A 19,835-nucleotide genomic window follows, 5' to 3' on the forward strand; every position below is an offset into this window, starting at 1 on the left:
TGACTCTCTATTCCACAACAAGTTAATAAGGACCATATCAAGTTGTTCATAAGTTGAAGGATTTGTTTCTGTGGACTATATATATATATGTGTCTGCATTTCTACTACCCTATAAACCTAACACACACAGTCCAAAAGAATGTAACATTTATGGTAAGGCTTGCTTATTATATTCAGAGACTTACCAATGATCAGTGTGTAATAGCAAACCTGGAGACCTATATTGTTAAGTGAGGAGCATGTTGTTATGAAATATTCAACAGAATAGTTCAAATACAGCTGTAAGCTCTTGAAACAGTCCATTGAACTGTGAATGTATAGCAATATGGAATCTACAGTAAATATAGTATTAACCAAAAAATTTTACAAAATTTTGCAAGATGAGAGTACAGTGTGCAGTAAGTAAAAACATTGCCAAAATAACCACAAAAAAAAACAGGAAAGATTGACCAAGAATTTTTAGTGAAATTTCTTAATAAGCATTCAAAGAAGTCATCAGCTAGAGGAAAACAAAGAACATTGGATAAAACCAGGAAAGGGCTTTCATGTGGACTTTTGCTCTTTTGATATACAATAAAAGAGCATTAACACGCTATGAACAGAAATACTTTAAAAATTTATACTTTAAAACTTTAAAACTTTAAATACTTTAAATACTTTAAAACTTTAATACTTTCAATCTTTAAAACTTTAAAAATTAAATTTTACTTGTCCCTGCTTTAAACCTCCCCCTTCCGCAACCCCTCCCTAATAAAGCCAAGGTTATTAGTTTTTTTGGTTCAAGTCCTATTAAAACAAAGGTCATAGTTATTCTGGAACTTTACCCTTGGTATAGGTATGAGTAGAGCAATTTTTAATATTTTCAAAGTTGGTCTTCGGTTTGTCTGCTGTTGAATTTACGTCACTGTTATGCTGGTGGTGACAATTTACTTAATATCAGAAATCAATATTTCATGTTTCCTTTGGATGAAATTTTTTATTTCTAGTTTGCCTCTTGAGAGGTATAACACTCTCCTATCTAGAGTGATGCCATTTCCCACTGTAGCTTTGCTACTTAAAAGTTCAAGATTCAGTACTTTCCATTGAATCCTGTGACCATCTTCATTCTCATAGACAGAAGCATATGTTCCACCTTTCCATCTTGAAGGGCTCCTGCTGTATAAATCAATACAATTTTGTGCTTGTTGCCCTTCATTTGATTAGCTCATTTTTTAAGAAGTTGCAGTTTCTAATTTTTGTGTAACTCACTTAAAGCAGCATATTGGACCGACTTTCGTGACGGTTCACGGTTTACAATACTTTCCATACATATCAAATGAGAACCATTTTGCTAATTGAGGGAGATCAAATCACTCAAAACCAGTGTAAAATATCAGAGAAGGGACAATATTAGCATATTTTGTTCATTCATGTAGAGTAAGTAGTAGGGCCAACTGAAAGTCATAAGATGTAGATCATATTTCACTGGATTGTTGCTTTAAACAAGAATGTGGTTTTCCTTATGTGTTGTATCAAATATTGAACTTGATGGAAATTCCTAGATTTGTTAGTTTGTAATGAGTTGTGCATTTTAGCAGTTGTATAGATTCACTTAGAGCTGAATTGCTCACTTGACCTCAGGCTGATTTATTTGGTTCCCCTTCTCTACACAAGTACTTAAATTATGTCACTTTGCCCTAGATGCCGAACTGTCTGGAAAGGGGAATACTTAATTAACCAAATAAGTCATATTGTATGACAATACTGCTAAAGGACAAAGAAGTATTAAAGTCAACTTAAAAGAGTGCAATAAATCGCACATTTTTACTTACATGTTTCCTCGCAGTTATTGTACTCTAACTTCAACACATCAACAGGTAAAACCTTGTTGGTGATATTGCTATGAAACACACCTCTTAGTATATGTAAGCATAAGTATCAGTTTCTCTGTTAAACTTTCTTATTTTCAGCCAACTTTATTTCATATTTTTAATGATATTTACTGACTGTATCTGCTACGTCTTGTTGTATGGGAAGCACTATTTATTCAGTTACTGTATCCAGACCCACTAGCTTTGAAACAAAAACTGGTCTTTGAAGAGGGGGGGGGGGGGTGGAGAAGCCTGATCTAAAGAGTGAGTGGTAGTAGGTACACAAATGGGTTTTTGATTCCTTGCTGGAGGCAACAGAAATTTATGATATGGTGGTTGCCGTTGTATGTGACACCTGCTCATAAACATGGTAACTCAAAAGTTAAGAGATGGAATAACTTCATACTTGGTATGTGGATCTGTCTTATTGCTTAAAAGAACCCTATGCTAACTGTGAAGTTCAAAGGTCATTTGAGGTTAACAGAGGTCAAAGTCAGAAACCAGTTTTAAGCATGATAACTCAAAAAGTACATCTTTGTTGAACTTCGTACTTGGTATGTACAGTAGATCCAGCTTGGGGAGTGCAAGAACCCAATTGAAACTGGTTGAGGTCAACTTCTGTTTAGTTTTGTGAAGGGCTCAATATACAAAAGGTCTTCAACAATACATATACTTATCCAGACAACAAAATCTACTTCAATTTGTTGATACTCTATTTTGGAGAGATTTACACTCAAGGAGCCCTTATCAGTTTTCACACTCTGAGCTTCAAGGGGTCAATAGGTTAATCTCAATGGTCTCAAAAATTGTCCTTATTCTCTGTGATTTATACTACTAGATGACTGGCTTTTGGCAGTAATTTGTGAACATATTTTACAGTGAATAAAGAATGCCATGTTACTCTCGTTCATTAATAGCAATTATTAAAGGGAATGTCCGTTGGTTTCAGAGCTGATTTAGTAGCTAAAAATCGGTAAAGCAAAATGTCCATGATCTGCCCATACATAGAATATATCTGTGTGTTTATATTTCACATACTGGAAGACTGTTCTAGATTTGCAGTTCTAATTATTCCAAAATGTCTACTCTTATTCACTCCTCCTCAGGCTGTTTCGTCATATCCGTGTGCACAGGATACCATGTCAACCATTATCTCATCGAAACACTGGAGTCTATGTTCTATGTCAAACGGGAGAGTGGAGGAGAACGAGGGCGTGACATTCAGGCGTGTGACCTGGTCAACCTGGTCGAATGTTATAAAAGACTGCCACTCGATATCTCAGGTACTACTGACTCCATTTTTCCTGAAATCAATGTCTTATGTTATCTAGTCACTGTGATTGCTGGTTGGTTGTCACAGTATTTATGTCATTACTTTTGTATATCTTTTGGTGAAAAAAAATTGCGACATATTCCAAAAGATTCCCCTGGTCGTGGAGGTGTCACGTTTCAGTTATCATAAAATTTTGTCTGGTGAAATGTATGGAATAAAGAGATCAAGTTTTTTTAGAAATAGATAAACGGAACTTCCTCTGTATTGTATCATAACAATGGCTGACAATGGATGAATAGTATGACAGTGAGAAGCGATATCTAGTCAATGGGGAATTGTCTCATCACTGTACACACCAATCGACCACAAATGAATCTCATGGTTTTCACCTGATCAGTTTAAATAAAAGGAGTAATTCCTGTTGAGTGGGTGAAAGGAGAATAATACCTTGATTTCTGTGGTTAGGATTTTTGTTTCACTTTTTATGTGGGGCAGCTTCTCTTTCTGGTTAATTCCACAAGCCCGCCCATTGTGGGCGTTCTACCTTTTACCTTGACCTTAAGCTTGTTCCAAAGAAAGTATTCACGTTTTTTGAGTTAACGAGTGATCGTTAGCAAAGACGAAGAAATCAGTTTTTAAGGACAGTAAAATGTCTCAAATTGTTCCAAATCAAAATATCTGTGAAATCCATATAAAGACAAATACACATTAAACTTTGTAATGGTTTTATCTATAATTTGTTAACAGTTCTACATTGAATCGTCAAAGAATGGGACTTGCTATTTCTTTATCAGAGTTGGCCATCTTTAAATCATCTTAATAGCACTTAGAAAAAAATGCAGTTTAATGGTATGATTTGAGTAAGAAAATAATTTGATAACATATACAAAAACCATTCAATGCAACATTTCACAATTTAATGTCAGATTTTAAATTTTATTATCCAAATACCCCTTTGAGTATCAGAGAACATACCCACCACTTAAAACAACTTTGTATGATTTATTGCAACTATGTGGCAACCACACAAATCCTACCTTACCAAGTAATACTCAGAACAGGGGGGTAGGAAGCTTCCAAAAAGTGGGCACATTATCAGAGGGGCACTTTCTCATTCCACAACCACCACTCGTTGTGCTAACCGATACACACCGGCCATATATATATGTTAGTATGCTATTAATACTATTATGGTGTACTGCAACATTGATATTTTATTTATTAAGATTGTTTATTGTTAACTGTGCTACAAAAAGATATGCGATGCCATTTTAAAAATAGCATGTACAGACTAAAAATAAATAATTAAAATAAAGTATTAAAATTAACAAAGGCTTAAGATATCCAAAAGACAGTTCTTCATCAAAGGGGCACATTTTATTTGCCAGTAGGGCACATTTGCTATTTTGGAAAAAAAGTGGGGGGGCACACTCCCCTGACTATACTCCCTCCTTACTACTCCCTACTACTCCCCTGAAAAAGGAAATTTTTTAATCACATGGAGATCATACAAATATGCAATTGAATATTTGATGTCTTGATGCAGAATGATATAAAGTTACAAACCAAAATGCAAAAGTGTCATTTAGAAATTTATGTACTGGTATCCCTTCTCATAACATTTAGTTGCTCTCTCTTCACCAAAACCTATTTTCACCAATTACTATGTGTAACACAATCCAATCTAATCTAAGATCTTATTAAGATTGGTCTAAGCTTCATTGCAAAGTATTTAATGGCAAGAATTAAATTTTCATAATGACTAATAGAGTTACTCAATCCCATTATTCCATGTTGGTGGTTGTGGGACTTTTTTCCATTAATGAAAGGAATGTATAATTTTATTGTTCACAAAAACCTGTAATCAGGGGAAGAGAGGAACTTGCCAGTATTAAAGGAAAGCATTGATCACAAACAAAATCAAATTGGACATTTAAAAAAAAGGAGAAAAAAGATTACTTTTAAGTGTAACTTAGTTAAGGTTAATTTTTAAATTTTGTGACTGAAAATTGACCAAGATCACCTCATTAAAGTTACTGTTAAATCTTCCTTGTTTACCATATATTCAGTTATAAAGTCGATGATATCATCAGACAATACAGTATTCATAGCTGGCTTTTGGTTCAATATTGTTCTTTTCTATTTAAATTGAAAGACACATCATTGTGTAGGAGAACAATAGTCAATAGAAAGCAGTGACTCCCCTAGTGGGTGGTCTGCCACAATTTACATGGAAAGAAGGATATGACACAGTTAAGGAATAACGAGCTAAAAATTTCTTTAACCAGAGTAGGTAAAGTGGCACGGCATTAGCCTAGATTCCATGCATATGCATCACCACTAATTTTGTAATGTTATAGGCATTTCTCAAGAGTGTAACTAGTAATACTTATCACCAGTGTCCTCCTCTATCACTCTCAAATTGTAATGTATTATTTCTGCTTCTTTTTTCAGGATTAACATTACACCAGCCTCTCCTCCGTACGACACCACTGGCGTGCACCACTTCCCTGTCACCGACACCCTCTTCCAAAGATAACCACAATTACATACCCCTCTATGTGGATCACAGATATTACATTGGAAAAGAAAACTTTGCAGACAACGACTTGGAGACCACGTCCTTTGACTTGGGCGAACCTGTAACGATATTGTTAAAAGAGACTAAAAAGTGGTGGTTTGGATATAATAGTAAAGGAGATTTAGGGTACGTACCATCCAGACTCCTCAGTCCATCCTATGACATGGAACTCGACGAGAATTTATCCGATGGCGTTCAGTCGGAAGAAGAGGAAAGGGTCGAGATATCAGAGTTCTCTAAAGCAGAAGATGAAATCGACAGAGGGGTGCAAGCCACTTGCGGCCGAGAGGGCCAAACCGTTTTGGACAGAAACTCAAACATTGTTAGTAGAAGGGTACACATTGCTCAGGGAACAATAGAAGTGCAAAGAACTGAAACAAAGGATGGTTCACATGAACTTCAGAGGGTGCCCGGAACCGAGGGCCCCTCCACAGCCAAAGAATCAAAAGGCATCAATGAGATTTATGTCTCGAGCGAGTACATCTCGGCCTGCGTTCAGAACCACGAACAGAAACTGGTGAAAGAGCTCATGTATGCACAGCGATTCCTACCGAGCGATTCAGGGGATGACAGGGAATGGGTATTCAGGGAGGACATGGACGTCGCCCTCTTGGAGGAACAGATCGTACCCGATGTGGACATGGAGACGGATTTCAGACCTGTCGGCCATCTTTCGGAGGTTTTTCAAGAGGATTTGTGGGTGGAGCATAATCAGAGCTGGAACTTGCCAGTAGCCAGTAGCGTATTAAATAATGAATCGGACAACGGTGACGTCTCGTCACGTAGTAGCGAAACAGTGAACAGTACAAGAACTGAAAGTACGATAACCTTCTCGGAGGCTTACGACCCTGTCGAGACATATCTAAGACTCTGCGATTGCTGGTCAAGGCCCAGTACCTCTTCTGCAGACTGAGTTATTTAAGTAATCTTTAAATTATCAACAAATTTAATTTGTTGATAAGTTAACTTTGTTGATAATTTAACTTATCAACAAATCATACCTTTGTGTTGTTATTTTGAGAAAGTCTTTTTTTTTGTGGTATTACATATCATCATAACATTTTCTTTGATCCTTGTGCGCAGAAGACGGTATCTGTCTCTGTTATAAAAGTCTTTTGTATAGGTCACCGATGGAACATACAAAATACTGTGTTCTAAGATGAAAAACAAATAGTTTTATTTGCTGATATAAGTGACAGTTCACATCAAAGTCAGTGTAAATTACAAGAAGAAGACAAAAATAATCTAATACAATGTCCTTTTTACTTAAAAACTCACAGACAATTGTACTATTTCAATTAAATTTGTCATTTTGTCTTACACACGAACAGTCATATTTTCAAAAATTTTCAAAAAATGATAATCACCATATAGTCTGAATTTGCTTCGAATCTGTTTGCAAATTAGAGCAATGTCATAAAAAGACAAAGAAAATAGGAACCAGATTTATTACAAGTAGGAGAACATTGAGCAAATCATCATCATCATCATCATCATCATCATCATCATCATCATCATCATCATCATCATCATCATCATCATCATCAAAATCATCACCATCATCATCACCACCATCATCATCTTCGTCATCGTCATCGTCATCATCATCATGTGAAAAGGCGACATATAAATTTCTCATTATGAATCTGACTTAATCTGACATACCTTTCCAAGGATCAAGAAAATGTTAGCCAGTTATTGATCAGCAACAAACATTTGGACAATATTTTACAAAATAAAAGGCATTGATAAGTTTCGAGCAAATGTTTCAATATAACGTTATTCATCGTGTTTCTATTTTGATAGTTTATTTCCAAAGGGGCTTAAATGTTTTGTCATTTGCACAGCCCTTGCTGCTGCTTAGTCGCTTAAGAGCTATGTTTACATATGTACCATAAAAATATTACTTCAAACTGTCTGAAATCATTTACTGTATAAAAAACAAGAGAAATATATCCAGACAATTTAACAACATAAAATTTTGTCTTTTGAGTAGGTATTTTTTTTATTTATGATTATTTTTTTTTAATGCAAACAATGGTAACTGAAAAGGAGAACTCATAAGCTTCAGACACCAAAAATAGTTGTTTGTTCTTAGTTTATTGAATATGTTAATGAAGAAATCCACAGCTCCTAGTGCCATTGGTACTTCATGTTTTTTTTCAATTCGGTGCCAAGAGAACATTCATGGACATTATAAATGAAGTGGAAACTCAAAAATAGTTGTTTGTTCTAAGTTTATTGAATATGTTAATGAAGAAATCCACAGCTCCTAGTGCCATTGGTACTTCATGTTTTTTTCAATTCGTTGCCAAGAGAACATTCATGGACATTATAAATGAAGTGGAAAGGGGGGGATTGAAGATAAAGTTCGGGATCGGGGTGCAGGGTTCATAATGATAAATGTGAACATTGTTCGCACTGTATTGAGGTGGCAGTCTTTCTGGGAGTATGCATTTGTAAAGCTGTAACAGTTTCGTTCTGGTTTCGATCCTGATCTGCAACATGTAGGATATAAATTACTAGGATAGATTTCACTGGGAGTCCCAATTGTTACCTCTCTTGCTCCTCTCCTCTCCAACCACATACGCATTCCCTCTATAATTGTGCAGCTGAGGGCATCGTTAACCGTCAGCTGTTAATCTTAGAGATGTTGGGTTAGCCTGAGAGCTATCTTCTATACCTTACCCATCGCCACTCCAACCCCATTCCCTTACCATCCCTCATTTGTACATTATATAGTAACATGTTGTTCTTGGCTATTTGAGCAATTTGATTACAGACAAACTAAAAAAAAACTGGATAAGATTTTTCTTTACAGAAACATTTTTTTCAATTTTTGAAGAAGAAAACAACAGACCACAAAAGAAATTTCAAAATTCGTTCTATTCAAAGAATATTGCTATGTGAAGCAAACTTTACAGTAATATAGCTTGGAAATGGGTCGTTTGGGATTAGATCTACAGTACTTATTTTTTCTTTTCAATTTTAAGAGGGCAGAAGCAGGTTTTGGATTGAAACCAGCTTTATACTAGACTCCTTTTTGTTACATTGACTAGTTGCTGAAAGACGTAATTGAATGACGCATAAGGCTATGTTTTATATTGGCAAAAGAAAAGCTGTTCGTTCCAGATGAGTAAGTTATAAAACATCGTTCTTACGTCACATGCCGTGTTTTAGCAAACAAAAAACCACCTACTGTAATACTCGTTATAACAATACACTTGACTTTATTAAAATTTGAGCATAGCAGTGAAATTGCTTTCTATATATCATACTGTTATTGGTTTATAGGGTAGAACATTTTTTTTTTTTTGGCGTCAGCCAAGCGTGTGGAATGAACACAATTCCTACGCGGTTTATTACACTCGTGCGATATTGGCATTTTTAACAGTTGCAGAAATAATTACATTTCGGCGAATTTTGTTATACCAACTTCGTCTTTTTGTGCTCAAACCACCGGAAATAATGACTTTTTTTTCTGTTCTTGGGAGTGGGGCGGTAAGATTTGATTAGTGATATGTATACTTAGGTGTTTGTCTATATATTGTTTATGGTATGAGATAGGTCCAAGTGTTGTAGCAAACAGAGCAGTTGTAAATTCATATTACATACTGAAATTGAAGCAAAGCAACTCAACAGAAAAACTTTTAAATGTTTGCGGAATGACATTCAATATAGGCAAAGTTGGAATAACGTAACTTGCATCGAAATGTTGTAATTTTATGGGATCACGTTTCTTCGGAATTAAAAATATCTGACACCTAAAATTGCAGTCCGGTTATAATAATAATTATAATCCTTGTAGGCCTACTTTATATCCCGTGTATAGCCTATTATTACGTCAGATAAAACACGTATATAATTTCAATTCAAAAAAAGATTTAAATTTAAGTTCAAACGTTAAATCGGAGAAGCAGACTATCTGTACTTATATTGAATCTCACAGATTTCGACTAAAACCGTGGTGAGACAACAATCACGCTTTGATCTGTATATATATATGATCTGTAATATATGATCTGTACGTAGAAAATGATCTGTTACAGTCGGATAATGTCATAAGCATACCATCACGGCACGCAGGCTACATGTAGTCATGCTACCAAAGGGTGACATGTTATGATCACACGCAGCCGGTCGCAAGTATTCATGATACCTAGGGTTTGATGATGGGATCAGTTTGGCACGTCATGCTCACATGCAGGTGACACATGTATTCATGATATCTGGAGTGTGGCTTATAAGAAGGGGATTATCATATGCATGTCATAGCATCAGTATTGGTATCAGGGCTTCGACCACTGACAGTGCAATCAGTTTGATGTGATAGGATCACGTGATCTTAGACCCGATGGAAGACAAGTCGGCTGAAAATAAAACCGTCAGTTTGGGAGTTTTGGCTTTAGATCAGGTGTTCGTACGCACATTTTGTCCCCCTCGAATACCGTTTCTTACTCTGTTGAACCTGCATATGTGTTAGACAGTATTTTCATTTATAAACACTGCGTTGCTATCTTGCATAGTTTCATGGAATTTCGTTTAGACTAATATCTGAGTGAGGTACCTAGCTACAAGCTTTTTAGATCGGAAAGTAAGAGACCAATAAGCTATTCTTCCAATCACGAATACATCGTATAAGCATGATTTTGTAACTAACAGGAAGTTGGAAGTATTTGTGATTCGCGTTCCGAAATTGTGTCGGTTCATGTTTACATGATCCTTGGTATACCATAACTGTAGTTAATGGTGGGATTGTCAACAATCTTTCTTTGTCTTTCTCAAGACAATATTTACAAACGACTGGTTAACAGGTTTGTGAAAGTTCTAAGAAGTGTAGATCCGCTAAACTGCGGATTCTGTGACCCGAATAATGATAACTTAGTTAGTTTGGAAGCAAATCGTTCTTTCCTTGAAGAACAGCCATCAGCTTGATTGTGGTTGGTCGACAAAGTGGCCAATCAAAGTTCCAGCTTTTCTTTCTTGGAAGTGATTGCTTTCTGAGTGACGTTAAGGGTATGGAAACGATGTTACGTAATACATTTGGGCAGTGCGTTCTAATTAGATGATAATATGAATTTCAAAAGTTGTGCCTTTTAATAAGGAAACGAAAGGAAATAGAATGATAGATTTATTAAAGTTTGTATGTGTGTTTGTGTGTGTGTGTGCGTATGGGTGTATGTTTCCTTTGTTTCCTTTTCAAATCTTTAACGTTCTGTATACAGAGTCTAAGTATTAGATCTTAATAAATTATTCTTAAAATATGATTGTTGAATAATTTTACTGCCCTCCCATCATCCCAAGTCCTGTCATGCCTTACAGTATGCAAAGCTAGTATTCGAATCGACGGTTGAGTGGTTGTATTACCTAATTTGCATATAAGGCTCTGTGCGAAAGTTGTTATTGTTGTTAAGTACATTAGGGTAAGTTCCAGCTGACTGTATTTACTTTGGGATGTATAGTATAGGTCCGAATAGATACAGTGCATTCGTTACGAACAACACGCTGGTCACGCGTTCTGTACAGAACTCATAAGGCTGTATTCATTGTAGAAATGACAGCTGCATTAACGATAATGATGCACAATGGGATAAGCGACAATTTCTTTCCACAAATAGGCTAAATACTCCTTCCAAATACGGAATGTGATCTATAGTAAAATTGTGTTTTATTCGGTGAACCGAAGTATATGTGATTGTCTAACCCTAGGCCTTAAAAATGAGTCTATGATGCCGAGGTGTGCCTAGCCCTAGCCTTTAGTAAACGGTACAGCGGGCAAGTGATTGCTGTATTACCATGCTAGTTGCACGTTTTAACGTTAGATTATGAGTATATGGATGGAAACGAACTAAGGTGATACTTATAAGGAACGTAACTAACTGCGGTATGGCATGTATGAGTTTCCTTAGTGAAACAAAATATTCAGATCAGTACACCGCATAACCTTAAATTACTTTCGTATTTACAAATTGGGAATAACCATTTTCTTTATTGTTTTCAGGCTGTTTTTTTGTTTCAAAATCATTTCGTCAACCTTACTTTCCAAAGGCATGTTGCTTGATTTCTGTTATAGTATTGAAGTTTCAATGGTACTCACTTTACTATGCTATTACGTTTGCTTTCTTTATCAAGTGTCCGACTTGATTGAGTAAAATTGATATAGTGTTTATCACAGATGCACCCGGTTTGTATTAATTAAGATAAGTATATTGCAACAAGGCTTGCGAACTTTATGCATTGTAGGATATTAGTGATATCAGTGGACGTATACGTAACATAGTCATTGAAAACGACTTGATCAAACAAATATTATAAGATCTGTGACGTATATATATATTGTTAATTTCTTGTTACAACATGTACCAGTAGTCGTCATTTCTCTGCTTGGGCGCTAGGCCAAAGCTGAAAAAAAAAATTATCATTGCGATCCATAATTGCCCCTTTAACCTCTTAACATTGCATGAAATATTTGTTTTATTATTAAACGAAAACAGCGTCACATTTAGCACTGGTGGAAAATATTTCAGCAACGTGGAGAATGTTCCAACTTGGCAGGATAAAGATTTAATTCTTTGATATCATTTATGCTTTTGCTTTCTAATTTGTTAGAGTGTACAGTATATTATTGAAATAAATGTAGGCACATTCTTGTTATTCTAGACATATCACCGTTTTGTGAGTCAGTTCTCCCTTTTCAAAGACCCTAAACAAAAAGATTACAATTGAAAGGATTCTTTAAATGATTCTGTAATGGAGTTAACACCTCGTTGCGCTGAAATAGATTGATAAGATCGAACTTTATACAGTATAGCACACACTAGTGGTCATCTGTTTACAGTAGTTATTAAAATCGACTTGGTGAAAACAACATTTATTTGATCGATGACGACTCGCCATGACGCTTTCAAGAGCTGCATGCAAATTGTGTAACGTGATAATGAGAAAATTGTGTGTATGCGTGTGTCTTTTTTGTGTGTGTGTGGGGGGGGGGGAGGGGTATTCGAAAAGATATTTTAAACAGCACGAAGATCTTCATGTATAGACAATTTAAAATAAATCATGTTATTTCCATATCTTTTTAACTTTCAATGATCATGTTACATTTGTACATATGTATATTGACATGTTAAGATCGTATATTAGGCAGTTGTGCACAGATGGCAATGGACTTACAAACAAAAAAACGTTATATAACAGTACATAAGAAGAGAAAGAGGAAACCAGAGAATATAATTTAAAGATTTTAAATCGAATTTTTATATTTTTTATGTTTCATTGATTAATGTGATATCCCGCACATTAATGGATTAAGTGCACGGGAGAAGGGGTAATTGGTATGGTGGTGGGGAGGGGGAGAGGGATATCGAGAGCAAGGTCTGGCCCGGAACGTTTATACACCGGGCCCCTTTTGAAGTCTTCCTAGATTCATGGCCCCTAACCGCCCTCCTCTCCCCTCCTCGTCAGACCAGGGGGAAGTGATGTATAGTTCATTCACGAGCATCGGTGTACGCATTGGACTATTGAACTGCATTGGGTAAGAGATTTCCCGAACAGTTTAAACTTTAAGACTGATCCGCAAGGAAACTTAGCAATTTCAACTTTAATCATTGCGCCCAGCCTGTCACAACTTTCTCCCCATAACTGATAATGCAGTGCAGCCTGAAGGGACATATAGTGACATCTGTATCCTACGGTGACCATTCGAGAGTCACGGACAGGATGTCATAATTTGAAGGTATCAAATCCAAAAATCGTAATCCATATAATGTAAATGACTACCTTTGATCTATCCTTTGAATAGCAATCTGTATTGTGGATTAAAACAACTTGTTAAAGCCCAACACGTTTGCGAAGATGAATGGATCCCAATTGTGACTATCAAAAGGCAACCAATTGTAGCGAACGTTAATTGCCTTTAAAAAATTAGGACATTGATATAGCAACAACAAGTTCAGTAAACTGCTATTATAGCAACTATTATACCGATCGCTGTTAATAAACAGAAGGAACAAAGTGGTCGTGAAAAGTCTAAAAAACAAGACGGGAATATCAATGCACCAGATCCGTAATTGTTTGACGATGAGGACGTAACACGTTTGATGGACTAATGAATCGTATATAGGCCTTTTAAATATCTCATCAATATCTTGTAATTCTTTTTTTTTTTAATGGCGCCTCCAGACGGCCGGATATGGTTTTCGAAGAATTTCGGAGTCCGACTCCAGCAAATGGGCCGGTAATTTGTTTTTTTCTCGGTACTTGGCACCGAGCCCCCTTGGTGCCTAGTTACGTCACTGCACTCAGGCACACGCACATACACCCCATATGAACACACGAACGAGCGACCGCAACGTTAAAGGAAACGTATACAAACGAAGGGACATGATGAGTTTGATTACAACAACAGGGCGCCACCTTAAATACATGAATACCACAGTATAAACCAAAAGTATACAGGCCTTTCCCCCCTCCGTTGGGTCCCACGACTCTTACTTCTGCAGGGCCTCGGGTAAAGCTCTCTTATGATAACATGTTGGAGTTAATCACCAATCTATTGATCAAGAATGCAACAATTTGCTAATTCATTTTAGAAATTTAAAGCCACACACAACGAATTTACAGACCTCTATTTCTCTCCCTCTCTCCCCTCATATGCTATTAAAATGACTACGTACGCCATTGCATTGTAAAAACAACATAATAAATTGTGCGAAATACGGTACGACAGCGCACTGCAGTGCGTAAAATATCTGTGTAAAATATATCTTGTGAGAGGATGATGAAAAAAATGCAGCGTCTGGTACCTTTAGCTTTCTACTCAAGTGTCACGTATAGACCGTTTAAATGACTGGCAATATAAAATAGTGGCTATGACTAACATATATACTGTGAGGATGCTGCAATGCCACATAATGTAATTGAATTTCACATTGCCGACTTAGAAACGACTCTAATTTCTCTTCTCTTCAAGGGGGCAGGGGGGCGTTACAGGCAAGGGCGTAGGAACCGGGGGGCTGGGGGTGCCAGCCCCCCAGTGAAAAATATGGTGGGGCGGAAGTATCATTCCGCCCCCCCCCCCCCCGCTTCGCAAGTCAGAAAACCCCTTTTTCATTTCCAAATGAGAAAAAAATCTCATTTGGAGCACCAAATTGCATCTAAGGCCAGGTGAAAATGCAAAATTATTTACAAAATGGAGTGGGTGTTGAAGTGTGCTATATTGCACCAAATTGCATCTGAGGCCACCTGGAAAAGCAAAAAAAAATTAGGGGGACACCCCCTCCCCTTAGACCCCTCCCCCAGGCCGGCCATCAGTTTTCAGCCCCCCCCCCCCACTCAAAAGTACCTTCCTACGCCACTGGTTACAGGTGATATTTTCCCTCTCTAGAAATCTATTAAAATGGTTATGGCTACAAAAGAGACGTAAGGGCTATGTACTGAGCTTTTACGTTTTGATAGAAAGATTTGTTTGATGGACTTTTGCAACTTTTTCTCCCTTCTCACAAATGCAAAGTTTTCGTCGACAAATCCCACCTACACCCGAAGACCTAACATATCATAGATTTGGTACCGAAGTGAGAGTGCTCGCCGTCGGCACAGATGAAAAGCAATTCCACGCAATTTCGCACACCTGCTTTGTATAGACCCATATTAATTACGTTAAGTGGGACAAAATACGTATACATATATAATAGCGTCGACAGTTGCAAAGAGAAGGCATACTGCATGATTTGGAGAGATTTTTCAATGGTCGAATTTAAGCACCCCTTTTGAGTGTCCTAGGGGAGGTATTATGGAGCATGTGTATCTAAGTAAATCCCTCCCCGCCTCCATTTCCCTACTCCCACCTCAGAATATTCTTTATGCTTTCGACGTAATATAGGCTAAATTCTGTTACCCATGATGTGGCTGTAATTTGCAGATAGTATAAGTTAAATGGAACAACATGTGCAGGGCTAGAAATTTGTTGTGGCATACGTTATGGGTGTATATAGAGGACGGTCCCACCTCCATGAAGGTCGTGGAGAAGTTTATATGACGTAATTAAAATATTGAGTGACGTTAGTCTTCAGAATGGTTGGTATTTGTGATTTATATTGGTGACGAACAGATGACAACGGTAACGAGTCTAACGGTCCCGGGCTTTGATTAATGACCATCGCGTGTTGGCATTTCATTCACTCCTATTACTATACTTTTCACCCTGCAGGTCCACTATATATGTAGGCTGGCTGATTACAGTCTTTGACCGAACGCATGCAAACCTGAGAACAAGTGTTGAGTGTTCCGTTCATGGTGAAAAGCGTTAGAAACTTCGGTTATTCCAATAGCAGCCTTCGAAAATTAGTGAGCGTTTGACTGCGACACGTACGTGGACACTTGTGGACCTGGTCAATTCAATCCCATCGTTTATGAGTATACAACTGCAGAAGATGTGTTCGAATATAAATGCATATGCACCGTAAGAAACATTTACCTTGAAGGCCTAATACGACATTCCTTTTGAGGCCTAATGGTTAGATATTTCTAGAGGCTCTTGTATCTAGTTGAACTGGGGAATAAGGACGAAGACCAACGTTGAAAAGATTCCATCCTCAGGCCACCCCTACCCCCCCCCCCCCCCCCTGTGGATATACCATTGTGTGAGAGTTTGCTACGACTTTCTATATTTTTAAAGGGAGAGTCACAAAAGGTTTACATATCATATTCTTATCTTACAAATTCTTGCTTAGGCATCTAAAATGTCACTCCCTTTCAAAGTAATTATAAAAAAGTACATTTGCAAACCTCTAGTCTCTTTCACCAGCCCCTTCCCCTCTCCTCACCCTCGCCCTCTCATATACCACCGGGCCTTTACTTGCTGGGATAGCATTGGACTCCACCACGGGGTTACATCAGGTCATTGTGAATGGCAGCACGTCGTGTGTGCTCATACTATCCAGTCATTGGAAACTGGGTCACGTTATTGGGTTTAACTGCACCCGGATAATGGTGATGTGAGTTGTCGGACCTAGTTCTTGGCTACTGTCATTTGAGTTACACCACTCTAACGTGTCAGCTATCTAGTTGATTAAAATATGCTATACGTAACATCAGTAATATTCTGAACTATTGAATAAAAGTTTTTTATCCATTCCAAACGTGCATGTCACAAATCCAGAACGAGATTATGGTCTGTTTGGTCAAAAGATGACTCTCTTCATTGTACCTTCGATTGAAAATTTGTTAAAGCACATTGGATATCAATAATTTGACATCCTAGTGGTTCTTATAGATCTGATATATGAAGACAAAATGATTACACATTATAGTTTCACAGCTTGGACAACAAACTTATAACGTATTATATGTCACAGGTTGGACAACGTTATTACTTGTTTTCAAACTATGAAAATGTTTATGTATTACAGATTGGGTCACTAATTCTCAGTCTACAATTTACTCCAGTACAAGTAACAAATTATAAAACAATGAATGCAAACATGCATGTCAAATGCAAGGATGACTCTAGACAGAGTTGACATTAGTCTTAATATATTCTAGTCCCAAGAAAAAAAGAAAACATGCGTGTTGAAAATGCTTCTATATAGCCTCATGCGCAGAAACACATTGTATAGAGAATGCGTAGACAGTACGCATGTGCAGTAACTAAGTACAATGAGCAAAATATTTCGCTCATGCGTACTGGACTATACTATATCAACAGTATGATATTTAGTATAGTCTCCCTATATCATTTTGATGTCGCTCACGTCAAAGCCGCGAGACTGCACTTGTTTTGCTCATCTACCAAAGACATGGAAAACCTTGTTTATTTTTGTGTCACCAATGGCACGCGTATTTCAATCAAACGGCCCACACTGATCGTTATTGTACATCGACTCGACCTCATTTCGCTTGAGGGGAATAGTTGATCATGCTGCTGAAACTCTATATAATAATTATATAGACCATCGTGAGGCGTACTTTAGCGACTAACATCACTATGATCTCGTGTATTTAACAAACTCTTCATGAAATATGATCAAGAATGAAAAGGAGTGTTAACAAACTAAGTACCGATTCTTTCAACCTTATCTGGGTGGCTCTTTGCTTGAACTAATTTCTCCAGCTGTCGTTAGACAAAATAGTAAAGAACTCCCGGCATATCTAGTACATCCATGACGTTCTCTGAATCACTATTGCTAACAATATTACATGTAAAATTTGAGCATAAAATGTATATCTGATGTCGTTACGGATGTTATGTCCAAAACATTTATCTATGGGTTCCTTCATGGAACATGGAACGACCAGATACGCTACCATCGTGGCATGCTTTATGTCTGTTCAATTAGTTGTCCATGTAAATTCATGAGATTTTTCAAATAGTTTTACTACACCCGTACCACCGATTCTCGTCCGTCCCCATCCTTGCTGATCACATGATTAACCTCCCCTGTATCCATCCATCCACACCCACCCCATCCCCCTCCCCACCCTACCCCACTCCTTTTTAGCCCACCTTTTTTTAATTATTGAAGCATTCTATTATTAAGTAACAAATGTGAATTGGACGCAGCTAGGGTTATTGTTAATACATGTGTTGCAGCCATTGCCCCGCTATATTCTCAGAGCAAATCGACTGTTCCATTTTTCAAACATATGCCTAAATGTACCATTCTATGCACTTCAAGCATCTTGCAGTCTTTGAGTCAACATTTCCCAATTCTCACACGTCTGGAATCTGTTGTCAATTGCGTCTCTCATGATAAACTTTCTTTAATACCTTCAGACGGAAAGTTTCCCTAAAATGCCACGTAGATTCGTCGTGAGGCATGAAGTCGCATATATAAATTCATTCCAAATTACCGATCGTCTCTTCATAACGCAACTATCGTCACTGCTTATGCCTTTCAAGACCGCCGTCTGAACCGTATTGTTAATTTCAACTCATTTGCACTTGTTTCAATTTGCTTGGTTACCACGTTGCTAAGGCAGTCCAAAAAGGCAATAACAAACGACGGCATCCTGTCTTAATTTACTTCCGCGCTCTTTTAATGTAAACTCTGTTTGACAATGCACACATTCTTTTCATATTTTAACTTCCGCACTTCCGCCCACGCACATTAATCTACATCCGAGCTTGGCAGGCGAGCCGAGTCGTATAGTTAGTTATACTTACGGCGGTGATATCGTTTGTTCGGAACTTTTAAAGGGATTTAGTGCTCCAGCGTATTAGCCCGGTTATTCCGAAGGGCATAAAACGCAGTTAAGGTGGGCTTAAAGTGGCGAACGTGAGTTAGTTGAAAAATACCCTGGTAAGACGATTTAAGCACTATTAAACAGGTCAGCTCGGCCTTCTTCGAATGATAAATCTGTTTTTAGCCTATGTAGAACTTGATCTGGAAAATTGGAGACGTGACTTATGCCGGAATTAATAGAGTCACAATGAAGGGGAGGGGGAGGGGGCAGGTGTGGGGGAGGGTTGGGGATATATTTTAACACTTCTGCTTGCTAATTATATTCTTTATAGTTATGGGGTTTTGATACAATTAAGTGACATTAACTTTTCAAAAACTATACCTGTATGTATGACAACTGCATTGAAGAATTAATTTTTTCCACCAACTGCAGGTAGCCAATAGTGCCACCAACCGTACACGGATTGCTACACTCAATGGACCATTTCCCTACAAAATGAAAGGTTAAATAGCTAATAATTTATGATTCCATTATTTGATTCGGAAAGCAAAGATTATCACTAAGAAATGTTTCAACTTTATTAATATACATCATGCAAACAAGCAAACTGGAAAAAGTTACTAATTAAAACAAATTTTCATGAACGATACTATGTTGTCACTGCAAGTGCTTTACAAAGTGATTTGTGTTCCAAACATTATAGAAAAGTATCCCCAGTGTCTGAATTGTTTGGACATTTTCTTCTGAAATGTCATTAGTAACATCAAACTTGAGTAGATGAGCGAATAGCATTGAAACTAAATTGTTGAAACGAATCAACAGTTTAGGAAGCAACGCAAACTTGCAGTTGGCATTAGCGAGGCCCGTATACGCAGGATTTTCTATGTGAACCAGTATGAAAATAAGGGAAAGGTATATACGTGTTGACCTGCCTCACCCCCTCACCCCG

The 19,835-nt window shown here is 37.3% G+C and overlaps 2 protein-coding genes across 9 annotated transcripts in view; both read left to right on the plus strand.

Moving 5' to 3' along the window:
* Positions 1-12,862, plus strand: part of LOC139966928 (uncharacterized) — a 46,275-nt gene extending 33,413 nt beyond the window's left edge. For all 8 annotated transcript variants that reach the window (XM_071970417.1, XM_071970415.1, XM_071970419.1 and 5 more), the window contains 2 exons: positions 2,957-3,133; positions 5,578-12,862. In XM_071970417.1, coding sequence (XP_071826518.1) covers positions 2,957-3,133; positions 5,578-6,617 — 1,217 coding nt within the window. In that variant the 3' untranslated portion in view covers positions 6,618-12,862. The remainder of the gene's footprint in view (positions 1-2,956; positions 3,134-5,577) is intronic.
* Positions 1-19,835, plus strand: part of LOC139966931 (tyrosine-protein kinase Fer-like) — a 323,597-nt gene that overhangs the window by 180,948 nt on the left and 122,814 nt on the right. The gene's annotated exons all lie outside the window — the stretch shown is intronic.

This window comes from Apostichopus japonicus, chromosome 4 (genome assembly GCF_037975245.1).
Source record: "Apostichopus japonicus isolate 1M-3 chromosome 4, ASM3797524v1, whole genome shotgun sequence".
NCBI classification, from domain to species: domain Eukaryota; kingdom Metazoa; phylum Echinodermata; class Holothuroidea; order Aspidochirotida; family Stichopodidae; genus Apostichopus; species Apostichopus japonicus.